The following is an 18,014-nucleotide window of genomic DNA, read 5'->3' on the forward strand; positions in this document are numbered from 1 at the left end:
TGGGATAAAAAGGTAACTCTTGTGGGTTGAGATAAAGGCAGCTTAATAGGAGAGAAAAGATGGACAAATAATACTTATGATAACAGACAATATAAAATAAGTGATGCACAATGCAATTGGTTACCACCCACTGACTGATGCCCAGTCAGTCTCTGAACAGCAGCCACCACCCTCTGGTCAACTTCCCCCAGCTTTGTATGTTTAGCATGATGCCATGTAGTTTGAAATATCCCTTGAGCCAGCTGGGGTTACCTGTCCTGGTTGTGGTCCCAACTGCTTGTGCACCCCCAGCCTCCTCACTGGTGAGGTGGGGTGAGGAGCAGAAGAGTTCCTAACTTAAAATAAGCATGCTCAGCAATAACAAAAACATCAGTGTGCTCTCAGCATTATTTTCATATTGTATCCAAGCCAGCACTGCACCAGTCAGTAGAAAGAAAATTAATTCTATCCCAGCTGAAACCAGGACAAAAAGGGTTCAGGGATAGGTAGGGATGGTTGAGGAATAAAAACTTATGGAAGGCAGATTTCTGAAGAGAAGATTGGGTGAAGAATCAGAAGAAGACACAAGAAAGTTCACCTTTCATAATGATGCCACTGACTATCCTTCAGGACTATACCTTCTATCCAGCTATAAGAAAGAAATTTGAAACAGAAGTGGAAATAAGCAGAACAGTTATTAAATAGTAGTACAATAGGTGTAATACAAATCAGTAACACACCTTCAAGGCAGCAACTACATTTATTTTGCTTTTCAATCCACCTACTGGCACACCATGGACTTATTATTCTCTGTTTTCAGGGAGGATTTCTTTAGTAGAAATTCTGACTTTTTTGCAAAACTTATTCATTTTTTTTGCTTTTATTCTTTTGTTTCTCCCATCTCCCACTCATTTTCATTTTTTCCAACCATTGCAGCTTCCTGTTCTATCACATTTTGAACATTTTGAGACTGAAAATGTCTTTCATTTGTATCTGCAGTGATTATACAATGTATCATGCTCCTTTGATCCTGGATTCTATGCGTTACAGTGAAGTAGATAATGGCAGAACAGTTGTAAATGGAAATAAAAAGGGATTAGTGTCACTGGATTCTCTGAACAGTAATCAAGTTCTAGTTGCAACAGATGATACTGACCACCCTTTCCACAGACACAAACAAAAATCTTCCTCAAGGGTTTAAAATTCTAGTTTGTCCATTTGTCCCCTGTTACTTAGTTGCTGAGTACTACATGATTATTTTCTGCTATAACTCAGAATGCTGGAGGCACTTTACCACCTCCCCTCTGTCATAAGTCCAGGTGCTGTGCCTTAGAGAGGGGACACATGATACCATGTTCAAATCAACATAACAACATTAACTTTTATGCAGGAACTATACCCAAAAGAAAAACAATTGTCATTAATGCTACAATATATATTAATGATAAGTGGACAAACATGCACGAGTTCCCTAATACAGGAACACACACAGGGGTGAACCCTGTCACTTGGAGGCCAGCAGGCATTGTTGCAGAAGTTTTCCACCTGCCAGCCTTGTTAATGTTATTTTTACTAATTTATACAGCTTACAGAAGCCATTGGTTAAAATTACCTACATTATTCATGTACTTTGCAGAATTACAAATCATTCACATGCTATGTGGAGAGGAATCTCTGCAAAGCAGTTCTTCGTATACAGACCAACAAAGCCCAGTGCAAATCTTCCCAAACATATTTACTGGAGAATTAAAGCTGTTTGCTCATAACAAATTGGAAATCTGTGGTGCAGAAATATTATGCATAACCTTATAAATCAGATTAACTGGTGTTCCTTCTTTCATACAATAAATTCCATAAGGAGCATCTGTTCAAGCCAGTGCCTGATGCCTTGGCACCAGATCAGAGAGCTTGCTGCTTTCTGCACTAATTTTGGAATCTGGTCCAAGTGGGAACATCATTACTTAAAGTCAAATCTATTTTACACTGAGATTAACACAGTGTGATACCTGCTCATTGTGGTCTATTAGTCCTTGTACCATTTGAGCAGTCAGCTGTGGTGTGTTCAGTGGCTCATCTGCTCAGTTGTAAATGCTGCTGCATTTCATAACATTGACATTCAACATGGCTGTGGTCTGTTTTAAGCAAACACACCATTACAATTGATGAGGCAATTAGAAATGCAAAGAGGTATGAAAAATCAAAGAAGTTTGTCACAAGAACTGATCTGGTTTTTAACTAGCATTTAATTAATTTGACAAGAAAAATACTCATTTGTTACGAAGACAATGTGAAAGTTCTTTGAGAAAAATCTGTTTAAGACTGAGGATGAATAACTGGGGGGACAAACTGCAAAGGAATGTAATGGGGTCTTCATGTCCTATATAAAGTGTGGAGGTCAATAAAGCTAAGATGATCCCAGCTTGGAGGTAAGAAACTAGAATGCTTTATTGGACTTACAAGTTCATATTTAAAGGGTTTAGGGTCTACATATTCAACAAGGGGTTTTAACTATTACAATTAGAGGGTCTCAGGGAATGACGTAAGGGGAAAAACCAGGTTAACAAATTTGGGGTCTTAACACACATCATAGGGGAAAAACCACTTTATCTTAGGGGATTTTCATGGGGGAAAGACATTCACATCTCTTGAGACAGGATTATGCAGGAAGGAACAGATACAATAGAACATGTGATAACATTATGTAAAAAGTCTCTTCACATCCTGCAGGAGAAGGCAGAAAAATTCCACAGAGATGAGGTCAATAGAAAGTGTTTTTCCCAGCTTCTGTAGCCCACGACTTTTTGCAAAGACCACTCAAATCTCTCTCTGCAATATTATATTTTGAGATCCAACAATAAAGAATAGAAGATGAGTTTTAGATCTAACTGGCTCAAGGAAAGGATCCAAGGTGAAATTCTGTTATGTAACTCAATTATGGAGATGCTGTCTTTCTTTGCCTTTATGGTAAATGTTTGTTTGAACTGTATAACAGAATCTAGAATCAGATTTGTAGTGATGGAGTCACTTGAATGGAGAAAGGTTCAACTGAGGCTTAGGATCCAGACACATAGATATGAACGCAACAGGCACCTAAATCATACTGAAATAAGAGGCTGATTTTTGCCCTAACTGCTTAAAATGAAACTTAACTAGTTTTGCAGAGTCATCAATTTACAATAATGAAGCATTAGATAATATCCCAATTCTTAAACTAGTCAACAGTCAACAGTTTTAAATGTAACTTCAATAATGAAAGGGATATCAGCCACTCCACAATAAAACTATTAAATATTCGCAACTGGTGCAGAGCCATATAAAAGAAGGTAAAGAAAGTAGTCAATCACCTACAGTTTACAAAATATTCTTAGGAAGCACATATGACATATGTATAACATCCCAAAAAAATGAAATGAGGTAACACTACCTATCTCAAAAGAGAAACTGAGGAAAGAGCTCGGCCAACAGCATTTCACTTCTTCCAAAAATAAACAATTGTTTGCAAGAAATGAGTAATTTTCTTCTAGTGTTGCAAAGAAGGGACAATGTATTCTTAAAAAATAAATCATAAGCCAACCTATCATCCAGTTCAAAGCATTTGTGAAGAATGAGTGACTGTATCTTAAAATTATTTTTTACTATCCCATATGAATGGCCTAAGCATACTTTGAAGACATGAATCTAAAAGTCCTTTGTTTTAGGTACAAAAAGGACTTTAAAACTTTATTAAAACTGTATCTCTCACTTATTAGCTTTCTAACAGGAGGCATAAGTTCAATGGTTTTTTTACAGATCTGCTTTGATTCTATTTTTAATTGATATTTCCAACACTGATTTGAATTATAATAAACAGAGTACGGTTATTAAATCTGTACACAGTACTATGTTGAATGGCACTGCTAGGACAGAATAATCTGGATGAGGAATGACTGACTGAGAAGCAGTTCTGTAGAAAACAAGACCTAGATAATTAAAATGTATAATGTTAAAACTGAGTCAACAGTGTCATTCCATTGTTAGGTATGGCAAATATCCTATTGAAAGTGTACAAAGAAGTAATAAGTTTAAGAGGCTTGAAATAGCCTTTCAATTTTACTCTACCCAGGCCAGGTACAAGATGGAAAACTACTATATCTTGAAAAAGCCTGTACATCGTCCTGGTTGGACATGAACTAATTGACAATCACCCACAAGAAAACCAGAAAATGAAAAGTGTGGAAACAGGATCATCAGATTAAAACTAGACTTGTTTAGTCTTAGAAACATAAAAAAAATTAAGTGGACACATGGTGATTGTATTAAAAACTGTCAAGGACTTCTGAAAATATCATTTTGAGAAGCTATTCTCCTATTTGATAAAAAATATATAATAGGTGTAAATTAAAAGAGAATATAGAAGAACAGATTAAGAACTAGGGAAGGAAAACTTATGAATAGACTAGTTTGGCTTGGGACAGGCTGTCCAAGCTAGCAGTGAAATCTCCACCACTGTTGGGAACTTCTAAACCAAAAGTTACTCTGTAATTTTTTAATAAGTAATTATGCTTTTGATGAGGGTTGGTTCAGTCTGAAATTCAGTAGACCACAGAATCACAGAATGGGTAAGGTTGGAAGGGACCACAGTAGGGTCATCTGGTCCAACCTCCCTGCTCGAGCAGGGTCATACTAGGATATATGGCACAGAATCGCATCCAGACAAGTCTTGTTCATCTCCAGTGAGGGTGGCTCCACAAGCTCTCTGAGCAATCTCTTCCAGTATGTGGTCACCCACACAGTAAAGCAGATTACATTCAACCCTGTTGTATTACTATTTTCTTCTTCAGCTTCTGCATCCAAAAGCTGAGGATGGTAGTGTCCTAATAATACCCTCTGAAGTTACAGTTTAAAAACTATCCATATCCCTAAAATACTCAAATGCATTTTTCAAATATTCTGGTAAGATGTAATCTACAACTTAGAGGCAAAAAATATCCAACATGTTCCTAAAGTGAGAGGGGCATCTACAAGAAAGCAACTGGTCACACAGTATAGGCCTTCTCATTTTACACGATATACTCCAAGAATTATTAATATGCCCCAAGAAACTTCATGTTATCCCCTTCAAAATCTTTTGACAAGTACTCCTGGGAAATTCAGTCAATAAACCTGTTTTTCAGTTACCAAACTAAATATTCATGGCTTCCTGACAGACCTCCCTTCTCTCAGAGTTCATATCAGAAGAGTCACGAAACTCATTCTTTTCCCAAATGAATGTTCTGAGTATGAATGTGCATAGTCATTTAAAGTGTAAGTAAGGTGCTCTCTTTAGAGTAGCCTTGCCATCATCTTCAGCTACTGTTCAGAAACTGCAGGTGCTGTTTTTTAAATGGTTGTTAGACAAACAGAGTTATTATTACTACAATAAACATGATGTGGCCATTGTTAAAATGAAGCAAATGTGAGGTTTTGTGAGGCAAAAATGTCATGTTTCATTCAGTCAGATCACCATAAATGTGACTCTCTTTACTACAGTTGAGTTTCCTATAATACATTTATTCTTGCACCATCACTCTCAGGAAAACATTTTTACTTCCATTTCACGTATGAAGATAGAGGGCAGAGAGAAAGGCATTTACCAGAAAACTCAAGATTAATTGAAGGCCTTCAGAATCTATCTAATCCCTGACTTACACTTCTTTTTGCTGGATGACTTGTATTGCTCACCTACTGCCAGAGCAGAATAAGACCTCATAAAAGACCAGATACAAACCACAGCAGCATTAAGAATTAATATTACATAAAAGTATGTTCCAGGTTATGAATATATGGAAGTGTACTGTCTTTAATTTGTAGAAGGGGCCAAGTCTTTTGAGAAATACAATAATTAATAGCCGAAGCCAGAACTGGGAATAGATCCAAATGCCAGTGAATAAACCCCAGGCAGCTGCACTCCTGGGAAATTCACAGTGAAGGGTACAGAATCCTAGACCAAAGAGTTCCCACTGCAAAGTCCTCTCATTTCTGACATAGTATTTTTCTCCTTAAAGAAATAGCCTCCAGTCCAGTACTGTCAGTCTCATGTGTTCTCATTTCTGTCTGAAAAAATCAAACAAAAAATGGAGTGTATAACCCTAAAGGAAAATGAAAGAAAACTTAGAGAACCCCTAGAGTCCACTCGGAATTGTGCTATCATTAATGATTTCACTTTGAAATGACGCAGGAAATATATAAGGGACATGTCTTAGAGTCAGGTAGATAGAAAGAGCAATTTCAGAAACAGAAGATACAGAAAGATTTTATTCTCTCCAATCTGAAAACAAGCAGAGCAATCAGAGGTGGTAGCATGTTTCTACAAGAGTTGCTGAATTTAAAATCCTTTAGTAGACATTAGCGTGAAGTAGGACTTCAAACATTGCTCAGTGGACAAGGCCACAAAGCCGCAGATGTGCCAGTTAGCAGGAAGGATGAAAGGAAGCATACAGAAAAAACTGTTTCCACAGGGTTCCCTTTGCTCACATAATAGTAGTATTTAAATGAGTCTTTTAAAGTTATGAGGTGATAACTTAAAAATAAACAGAAGTGAGGTGCATTAAATTGTGAAACTAGGTCATCATTATCTTAAGAGAAATTAATTTATTACTTCAAAATAGCCCAGAGAAGAGGAGAAAAAGAAGAGAAACTTTGATATCAAAATGATACTTATGAGCTCTCTTAGATTAGAAAATAATGAACAGATTCATTTAATTTAATTAAGTACAGTTATGTTTGAACTGTATTTTATGTTACTTCTCTAAAATAATTTAAAAGTTGGTTACTTTAACAAATACCTTATGAATAGAGCTAATCTAAGTGCTTTTAGATGTCAGAAAATACCTAGTAACTGAAACTTAAAAATATCACAGAAAAGAGTTAATTAATTTCTTAATTAAACATCTTTAATTTATTTTTAAATTCTGAACAGTTTAGTTAATTATTTTTTGAATAAAAATAGTTTCTTGATTCATAATACATATTTGGTTTTATTTTACCTTGTAGAAAGTAATATGAGGTTTATATCAAATGATAAAATGATCAATATCTAAGTTAAATATTGTAAGATCTTTTCAACACATTATTTCAGTGGATTGAATTTTAAGAGGGTTAGAAGTGAGGGGTTTTGATTAGCTAACACTTTTGTGACTATGAAAATGTTTCTTGTCCTCAAATGTAAAAACCTGAAAATCTCAAAATTGTTCACAGAAAAGGAAATTAAGCTCATAACTCATGCAATATCATGATAACTAATGTTTTTTTTGTATTGACACATCTTGAGTTATCTTTGAATCTATCAAACCACCAGGGACATAGGCAATTCTTTTGGGCCTGAGTTTTATTAGCACTTGGCAATAGGTAAATGCTGATTGAAGAGCTTTCAGTATGAATAGGAATGATTAATATCCAAGAAAACAGATGTGTGAGTTCTCCGCTATCATAGAGAGAGCTAAGGAGACATCTAACTGCAGCCATCAGTGGTTTATGTCCCCTATGAGGCGTCAGATGTTAGGTTGTATCCTCCACACCACTTTGAGGTTCTCTGTGCTTATGGAAGGCAAGTATAGCAATTTTAAGGATGGAATAGGTACATTATTTAATTTAATCACTGAGGGAATTTTTGCCTTGTGCCGCGCCTTTGCTGTTTTCTAGTTCTCTGATACTTCTCCAAGCTCAACCAACATTGTCTGAGTGCTTTGCTTCAAAAGTCATTTCATTGGAGAAACGTTACCACTTGGTACTGCATGAGGAGCAACAGATAAAACTTCTTGACAATTCCTGCCAAAGACCATAACCACACAGCAAAACAACTCCCGTGTGAGATCTAATTGCAGGTGTGAAATCTAATGTAACAGGCTATGTTTTCATCAAGAGGTCTTTCATCTTGGCTGCATGCTGTTCTGTGCCACAACCCTGGAGCAGCCTTATGAGGAAACTGTTTCAAAGTGAGGCTCCAAATGAGGCACAGCACTGGAAATACAGCATGGTGTCATGCTAAAAAAAAACCTGGTGGGACTTGTTCTGGGTAGGTGTCCTTTCACCAGAGCAGCATTTGGGTAGTTGTATTACAAATGTCAGAAATTAGTTTAAGTGATTGTTATGGAAGAGATCTGGTTGGAGATATTTAAGTGCAATATATTTTGAGGAACTACTGTAATTTAAGGTATTTTAATGGGTTGTTTTTTTTTTTTATTCTTTATTGTTTTACACATATATGTTTAACAGAGAAACTGAATTTCCATTTAAAAATAATTTAAATAAAATATTTGGATCAAACGAAAACAAGTTGGGTTTTATTTTCTTTTTTCTTTTAACACACATAGACAACTCCAGAATTTCAGGCATATGTGTTTTGATTTCATTTGTTTTGTACCCCTTAGAATGAAATAACACTCTATTGTCCTGTTCTATTTGCAGACATATCCACCAGAAGGCTGTGATTTTGATCATATTAGATCAGTAACATGTGACTGCTTTAACTGCTTGAAAGATTTGATATTATGTCCCTATTCTTAGTAGTGATGTACTTTAAAAGACTCATAGTCACAACAGTTAAATGTGGAAAATATCTAGTAGGTACCAGTAGTAGCAGGTACTATTGGTGTTTTGCCATGATTAATTTGAATTGTAACAGTCAAAGACACTCTAAAATTTCCATTTGGGAAATTATTCTACACCCCATATCCTCAACTTTCAGAAAGATCATCCTCATAATCAACCAACATGTTACCTTTCATAAATATCTCCTATTACTCCCACATGCATTTTCAAAATTATACTTACAACTATACATTTATTTTTTTTTGGTATTTCTGGCAAAGTTCATCCTTTTGATGCAAAGGAAAGCTAGTAAAAAAATGAAACTCTGTTTTCGCTATATTGCTTGCAAAACATATACTGCGAATTTTAACCTGACTTGACTTCTTGTCTGTGGCTCAGATACAGCCTAGAATATTATTCTGGTTTGCTCTTCCTTTTCTCTAGAAATAATGATAGCATGTCTGCTTAAATAAATATGCTTTGTGACAGGTAGGATTATTACCAGCCTAATGAATGACATAATGCATTTCTTCTCTTTCAATCGAGGCTCCTTTTCTTTTACTTTGTGAATTTTTGCTGTGTCCTGCCAGAAGCAATTTTACATCCTAAATCTCTCCTAAAGGTTGATGCTCATCTATGCTCACTGAAACTCTCTTTTAGACCAAACAACTATCTGATAACAATTTGCATGTACAGCTATTGATAAAAAGCTCCTGTATTCAAAAAGAAATGCGTGACACTCCAAAAATGACTAGGCAGGAGAAAATGTAGTCCATTATTCCATTTGGTTGTAGAGACTTTTTTATATCATATTGATAAGTTTTAATGTGATAGAGCAGATGTCCACACATTTTGTTAATTATTTTAAGAATAAAAATGTTGTTTTCCTGTGTAATTCACATAAGATCTTAACGATTTATGGTTAGGTAGTTTAATTGGCTCAATTGCTGAGCAGGAGGAGCAGCAAGAGCAGCCTGCAGTTTGCCTGACCCTTTTCTATCAGATTGAAGTATTATTATGTGCTGTACTATATTAAGCTTCATCTGGAAAAAAGCACAATCTGTTCTTTTTAAGCTTCTTAATAGTTTCTAGTACTGATTCATGGGAAGTGGAACTAACAGATTGTTATAGTTAGATTGTAGGTGGGGACACATATGCTTGAGTTTTGAACAAAATTCCAGCTCCGAAGCACAGATAAGTTTTTTGCATGATGATGTAATTGATTTTCTTTTTTTTTTAAAACATGCTGCACCATATGGGAGTAGTTTTTGAACTGGGTTTAGGGCCAGACATTCAGGTAGACAACATGCAGGATTCAGGCTGATGTTTTAAAAGAACCCAGCGGCCAGTTGTCTCCGTGAGAATATTTTACAAAAGTCATCAACTGATAACAGTTCTGATTACACTACAGACAGACAAACTTTCAAGGGGACAGGAACATCTACTAAAAAATTTTGATACCTCCACCAGCAGAACCAGTTACAGATAGAGATGTCTGTTTCCAAATGCTGAAAAGCATTTGGTGGGGGAAGAGGAGCTGAATATAAATTGGCCATACATGAGCTTCAGCCTGTATTGTTTGCCAAGTCTTCTGCTGAACTGGAACTAAACAAGAAAAAGCAAACCTTCTGTATAATGTTTCCTTAGGATCTTTAAATTTAGAGGTGGGAACCAAATAGCTGAATGGATAAATTCCCAGTATGTAGGTAATTTTCATCACAGGGTACTTACAGAAGATGTTGCTTTGTTTCCAGTTTAGGAGTTCTGAATTAATTTTCACTTGGAAGTGAAACTAAAAAACTCCTTCTCAGAGTGGGCTGCATAAGACATCACCATTGTCCATCCACGTGTGCAAATCCTGAAGTCCCTATATCCTTCTTCTAATGTCATAGACCAGGATGAACAATGGGAACTGCCCCATCAGCAAAAACTTGCTCTTGCTGTGGTAATTTTGGCGATATTGCTACGGGTATACCACAGTACAAGAATGAAATGTCTGTGAGGAGGACAGTTCCATATGTAAAGCACAGAGATCCTCTTCCACTGTGAACCTCACATCTCATCCTCAGGAAAATGATATAATCTAACTTACCATTTTTACACCCTCATTCCCTCAATGCTACATGTATATGTTCATGCACATACAGGTTTTATTCAGGATGAAAGATAGTCCACAGAAAATTTATCCTAATATGTCGTGCAAAGGAGTTTAACAAAAAAATATTTTCTTTTTCCATCAAGGAGTGTTCATTACCCCCACAGTATAGCTCAAACTAAATATATGTACCTCATCAAACCTCTTGCACAACAGGAGAATTCACTATGAATAATTAATCAAGTAGAGTTTAATCAGCAAGATAAGAGTACCACTGATACATTTGTATGAGTGTCTTGAAGCAAAACTGCTTTGTGTTTTCATCAAATCTCCCTTGAGGTCATGTTATAGAGCTGTAGTTTTCCCAGTTTGAGAGCTCAGTCACTCTCGCATTTGGACTACCAGGATGTTTCTCTTCCAAATATTGAGAATCTAACACTTTGCTAAGTACTCTTGGTAGTTTAACGTTTCCTGTGATTTTGGATGGCACATAACATTCTATATGGTTTCACAAAATCTCCCTGTCTTCATACTTGATGAAATCATGATGTTTGTGCCAGAGTAGACTTTATTTGTTTGGAAAAGAACTGATGCACTTCACAGTCCTTGGAAGACCTACAATTTTTCGGTACTGTAATTATACCTACTCTCAGCTTTATAGCAAGTCTCAAGATAACAGTTTGTATGCTTATAACACTTTCAAACCAAGACTGCAGTATATGGAGCATTGAAGTTATACAGTTCTGTAATTCAATTAGATCTGGACAGGAATTTTCTATTGAGAATTTTTTGACAGAAGAGGAGGTCTTCAGAATTTCAATCTCTTTAAGATACTCTATGGAACTGTTTTTCCTCAAACTTTCACCTTCTATGGCAAAGATTAATAGGGTCACTTTTTCCTTTTTGTTTTATATTAGAAAAGTGAAACAGAACATTTAATGTTGATCCAGATTGACCTAAATGAGAATAATTTTAAACAAAGTAGTGCATTGCCTCTCAGCTTAATTTTATTTTAGAAGGCCTCAGAGTCTGCTGGGAATTAAATATGACTGACCCCCATTTTTCCTTCAGACTAACTTTGGAGGCTATAATACATATTTCATGAGACACTATGTTTATGACCTCTGGCTGAACTGCTTCAGCATCTCATGAGAATCACTTGATGCTCATGTATCACAGGAAACAATTTGCCCTAAGGGCATGACATGTGGGGAAGCACTGTGCACCTGATATAAAACTCACAGGAAGCACTGCAACTGAGTTTAAAAATCCAATGGCATTTTGTGAAGACACAATTTACATAGTAATATGTTTTCCATTAGGCCTAATCACAGCAGGGAGGAAAATGAAAGTCCTAATAGTTAAGGAGATCTGCATTCAAGTTGCCATTCTAGTTGGATGCAACTTGGAAATTTACCAGTCTCAAAGTCTCAGTGATTCATTCCTGATGTAAAAGGAAGATAATGTTATTTCTTGTCTTCTGCTCTTTGTCTCTTTTGGCTATTCAGATGGCAAGATCCTCAAACTGAAGACTTTATTTACATTCATGTTCAGTGCTGAGCATAGCAAAGCCTCTGAGCTTTAGCACCAGTGATAGGGATGAATCCCCAGATGGGCAAGCTGAATGTCTGATGGCTCTAATGTCCAAAGTCAAAAAATCAGATGGCAGTCCAAATCCACATGCCTGACTCTCAGTGCTTCACATGCATTTTCATTGTCACTGCTTCTATGTACTTGCAACTATGCTGGTAAGAGAGAGCATTTTTCTTATAGATTTGTGAGCTAGCAAATGTGTGAAGGATCAGAAGTTCCTTTCAACAGCATGACTACACTCACAGTTTTATTAATTAATTTACTGATTATGTTTCTGTGGACTATTACTGAGGGGTTCAGACAATATTTTTGAGAAGTATTTCCTGAGTTAAAGGCCTTCTTATTTAAATGAGATATGAAACAGATTTCAACAGCCAGATGGAGAAGCACAGGGAACCAGAGATACAATCCTGGTCAGGAGGACTGTCAGTGGTATCAGTATATTCACTGTTAAAGCATTATGACTTTGTTGTAGGCCTGGCAGTAAAGAAAGTTTCTGTGATGATACAGAATAAAGAAAATAAATGTATGTGTCTGTTAATATCTGTTACCAGTTTACCCCCATAGAGGAAGAATAGATTAAAAAAAATACGAAGTGTTTCCCATTGATAGACATTTAATTCAAAATACCCCCAGAAAAACCACCAAAAGGACCTTTAGTTCATCTGTGGTCTTGTGATCTCTGTAATGCTAATCCTCAATTTTGTCACTCATTCTCCAGCAGAAGTTCTTCTTTCAACAAAATAAGTTGAAGGAATATAACTAAACTATAACTAAGAAACTATAACTAAAAAAATATTGCATTTCAGATTGCATTATGAACAAGGTGATGTTATTGTCCTTTTGGTTTTTTGCTTATATTTAAAATATTACACCTAAAAAATTATTCTCAACATATATTTTTTAATTTCCTGAAGTAAACCCCAGAGCACTTGACCAAGTTTACTCAGCTTAATCAGAAGAGATTGTAATTTATACATACATTGTTTTACATATTGTGGACCAGATCCTCACAGGTAGTGAGGCACTTAACAGCCTTTGGTTTTAGCAGAGATACAGGCTCTTAAAGACAAGTGAGTTTTCTGGGAAAATTTGTTGATCTTGTCTTAAAAAACGGAGTAATTAAAATGTTAATATGATTTTACTGAGATTGGTACAGTGATCTCTGTGCAGATATGTAACATATTCTTTAAAATATCTGATGCTTGTGAAGGAAAAGCTGCTGCAAATTTTGATATATGCATCTATGTTTCTGTTTGTATTTAGGAAACTATGGCGAAAGTGGAATGGAAGCTTTCAAAGATATGGCAGCCAAGGAAGGGATCTGCATTGCACATTCCTACAAGATCTATAGCAATGCTGGTGAACAGAGCTTTGACAAGCTGCTGCGAAAGCTTCGGAGTCACCTGCCCAAGGCAAGAGTGGTTGCTTGCTTCTGTGAAGGCATGACTGTGAGAGGTCTCTTAATGGCTATGAGACGCCTGGGACTTGCTGGAGAATTTTTGCTGCTGGGCAGGTGAGTAATACCATGCAATTATAGCCAGCCTCTTAAGTGAGTAGGGGAAAAAAAAGAAGACAGTCCAGTCAAGTATACATGAAGCATGTACTTGTGGTCTCTCCTATACCTGCGCATATCTAAAAGATAGAAAGAGTGTCAGCTGGGTCATAGCAGTATGTATTTTATGTATCATTCTTATGACACGCCTGGTAAACACAAGTCTGCTTGTCTAGTCTAAACATCTTTGTGTAAGGGAAGGCTGACACATAAACCTTTGATTTATATCACCCATTTTGTTCACTGCAGTTTAAAATGCATCATGTGCATATACAGCCTGAAGCTATGTCTCATTCAAGTAACTCTGTGTTAAGAATTGATGATGTGGCCTCTGGCTGGACCTGAAATAGATCTTCCCAAAACAAAGAGAAACCTTTCCTTTCTGAGACAATGTGCTGACATGTGCATACTATCCTAAAGGGAATATGTAGGTAATCCTTCCTCTTAGCTCAACATCAGTGTTTCCTTTCTGAACCACCAAAGGGAAAAAGGAAAATTCGCTCAAATGTGTTCACCAGAAGGAAAAGACCCTGGGCTAGTAATTACTAGAAAAGTAATGATACTGATGTAAACCTAATGAGATCTTTACACTTACCCTTTATTCAACAAGTGGATCCTAAATGAGACAGGAAAAATGATGTATTGAGCACAAAATGGAGTACACCAGGAGTCAACTAATGTAATGCACTGCCTTTTCAGTACATTATTAGAAGGATGATCTCATGGTGTCTCAAGCATCAATTCTACAGGAACACTTGTAAAATGGTGTCTGGGAAACCAGAAGTTCTAGTGAGAGCTTCAGGGAAACTTTCAAGGACTGTGTTGACAGCTGAGTCTCACTGACTGGCAGGACACCAGCCTCTGTTCCCAGTCTGACCTGTTGCACACAGATGTCCTTTCCCCTTGGGAAAACTCAGGCAACAGGCAACAATAGCAGCTTTTGTCTCTGCCCTTCCTCTTTGTGACCAGCCTACATTTTGGCATTTTCAGACGTTAATGTCTTAATTCTTTCTCTGATTTATGGCAACAGTCTCCTTTCAAATACATTTTATCTGTAGGCCCTTCCATGGACTATCTTGGTCGTTTTCTGTACTGACACCCAAAGGGACCACAGTCCTCAAGGTGAGGCTCACTTAAGCATTTTTAGATGTCTACAATTTAGACAACTCATTGTAGCCATCAGGATTGTCTCTATAGTTAACAGAGAAAAAAAAAGACCTTCTTTGGTCACTTTTTTGTAATGTGGACATTTTCAGTAGCATGGAGAAATCATGTTATAGAAAGGGCTAGTACAAAGACTCTCTTTTTGACTAGCTTTAGTGGAAAAGCCTACTTGTAACCTTTTTATAGCAGGTTGGAGCAAATGTCACCTCTGTTATCTCTAGCTGAGTCTGGTACCACAAGACCTTTGCTGTCTACTTTTGTCCTAAATTAAAATTGCCAACTCTCTGCAACAGCATTCAAATGTAGAAGCACATAAGTATCATTTTTAAAAAATATGTTGAACCTGAACTGCTCCAGACTCCAAATCATACTTAATTTTGTATGGTATTTTTTTATGTACAGCAGCACTAAATTTAGGCCTTGAGATGCTTTTATGAATAAGGACCTCAGGAATTACAGATTGCAAATAAGAGTCTTTTTATTGTTGTTTGTTTTTTTTTCATAGCTGCAGTGGGAGTTGTCATGAGTAATTATAAGAAAGTTGTTATTCAATATATGACTTCCATTCAGTAAACTGAAAGTTATATCCTTTCTTAGAAATCTAAACTGTAAAGTCTTTCAAGTCAAAACAAAAATCCTTAATTCTACCAGACCATTCTGGGTGTATCCATACCTGTGGCAGTGCTATACAATTTAATTGTAAAAAATGTAGTATGAACTGGAAGTGTTTACAAAGAAAGAAAAAGTGCAGGTATTTTTTTTTCTATCCTTTCTATTTATTCACAGTGGTTCCAAGGTAGTGGCTGAGAAGTGACTACTCAGCCATAGATTAATAAGTCCCCAGCCAGTAGCTGCTGGGGACAGGTGTAAACTAATGGCATTTTCCATCATCCAACCAAAGCATTCCTGTGGCTGCGTCAGACAAGGACAGCTGAAGGGGTATAGTCTCTCTACATGCGGCTCTGCACTTCAGAGATCCCAAGGATGTTGGAGCCTCCTGTATCTTTTCAATAGATTCGGTTCCAAATTGGTATTAAAAAAAAAAACACACAACAAAAAAACAACCATCCCCACATCCCCACAAAAAACCCCGAACTAACTAGTTTTGCCTACTGAGGACTTTTGTTTGTCTTTGACCTACCCTTAGTCAGTATAGCAGGGTGTTTTCTTTATCTGCTGTGCAGCAAGAATCATGCGTAGAGTGTGGGAAGGTGTGGAGTGGCTATGTTCCACAAAAATGTTCATTCTCACAAACGTTTTCTTCCACTATGGGCTAATTTCTAGGCTTTGCAACAGAGGTAAAAGAAAAAAGCAAAAGAAAAAACAGGGAACTTGCAAGAAGGCTTCTTGTGGTAAAAGTAATGCAAGACAATAATGTCATTGTCCATTGATGGCCTAAGTTCCTGTAGGGATTTAAAGTTCCATTTTTCTGGACTTTGATGTGCTGTGTGCTCTCTTGTTTTCAGCTGTTTGGCTCTGTTAACTGTTGGTCCAGAGCTAGGGTTGTTGGTGGTTCCTTAGACAACAGTGTAAGGCACTGACATAGGATGGATGCGACACCACTACAAACCCAGATCTTATAAGCAGATTATGTTGGGGACCTTTTTGTACATCATTTCTATAGGGGGGAAAGATATTTAACAAGATTTTGAAAATGGTTCAGAGCTCTAAGGGGAAAGAACTACATCTGAAATTAAAGAAGGCTCATGAAACTAATCTCTCTTGTGAAGCTATGCAGGAAAATGAACTAGGATAAGATTTATACTTTTATTCATCATCTGATCCTGGAGTTGCTCCGGATTAACCATTCAACTGAGAAGGCTATGAAAGGACACTTCAAGAGCAGTGAAAGTACCTGTCATTGGAATGCCATGGGCTCACAAGAAAAACCTCCATCTATTAATGAATACTTTTTTTTTACACCACAAATGCATTTTGCTTACCCCTTGTTTTGTTAAGTGAAGAATTATTTTGTTTCATTTCCAAATGCGCAGAAGGAACTAAAGTCCCAAAACCACACAGTAGCTTTATAGGAATCCACAAGAAAACAACATTTCCATTTCCTCTTAGCTTTTTTTTTGTTCCATTTTGATTCGGATTCACTCCTGGTATCTCCAATTGAAGTCTTTCAAAAGTGTTGGGATTTCCGAAAGCTGTGGATTCCTCACAGCACCTGTTTTATACTGAGATAAACAGAAAATGGAGTGGCCAAGGAGAGTGCACATCAGATAAATTATGCTATACAGCCCCAAGGGGAGGAAAAAATATCCTTCAATAAACACTCCACTCATGACATACTATGCAGTGCACTGCCTGCCTGTGACAGAGATGAAAGACGGCAAGTCATTAGTGCTTGTAGCATTCTAGAGCTTTTTTATTCATGGAAAACATTTTAAATGCTCAGTAAATATTTACCTCATGCACCTTGAGGAATTGGACTTAACCTCAAATAAAAAGGTGAGTGTGTTGACTTTTAAGTGTGAAACAATGTTATTTTAACTTAACTGTTATTCAACTTAATTGAGTTCAGCTAGGCTTCACCTGTTTGTCCTTATTGCATCTGTAATCCATAGGGCATATACCAGGAGATACCCTCATAAATAAAATTCATTAGAGAATAAATAATACATTCACATACTAGAATAACTAAAGAACAGATTTCAGAAGGAAATAGGAGTATTAATTGTGTAGATAAAACCAGTTTGGTTGTATGTGATTTTCAGCTCTTCTTCATTTTATGTAATGTTCAGACCCAACAGCTGACATTTTCTTTCATGTTGTACACTCACCCTACTCCTCTTGACTACTAGTTTCTGATATTTGAAAAAAACCTTTGTGGTAATTCTCTACAATGATTTTTTTTCTGATACCTTTCATCTGCAAGGATTCCAAAACACCTCTCGGAATAACTAAGTATTTTAATGCTAAGTCACATGATTTTTCATAATAAAATAGAAACTATTAGCTGCAACTGAAATTATGAATATTGACTGTAACTGTCCTAAATAAAATGGGTTCAGAGAACAGTACCATAGTACTTGATAATTTTATTCTTTCTTTTTGCTTGTTGGCATTATTTTA

General features: G+C 36.5%; 1 protein-coding gene across 7 annotated transcripts in view; it reads left to right on the top strand.

Moving 5' to 3' along the window:
* Positions 1–18,014, top strand: part of GRM5 (glutamate metabotropic receptor 5) — a 240,391-nt gene that overhangs the window by 91,401 nt on the left and 130,976 nt on the right. For all 7 annotated transcript variants that reach the window (XM_051779197.1, XM_051779201.1, XM_051779198.1 and 4 more), the window contains one exon: positions 13,481–13,730. In XM_051779197.1, the coding sequence (XP_051635157.1) occupies positions 13,481–13,730 (250 nt within the window). The remainder of the gene's footprint in view (positions 1–13,480; positions 13,731–18,014) is intronic.

The sequence above is a fragment of the Manacus candei genome, unplaced genomic scaffold (genome assembly GCF_025592945.1).
Source record: "Manacus candei isolate 608988 ecotype Guabito, Panama unplaced genomic scaffold, ASM2559294v1 h1tg000014l, whole genome shotgun sequence".
Taxonomy (NCBI): Eukaryota; Metazoa; Chordata; class Aves; order Passeriformes; family Pipridae; genus Manacus; species Manacus candei.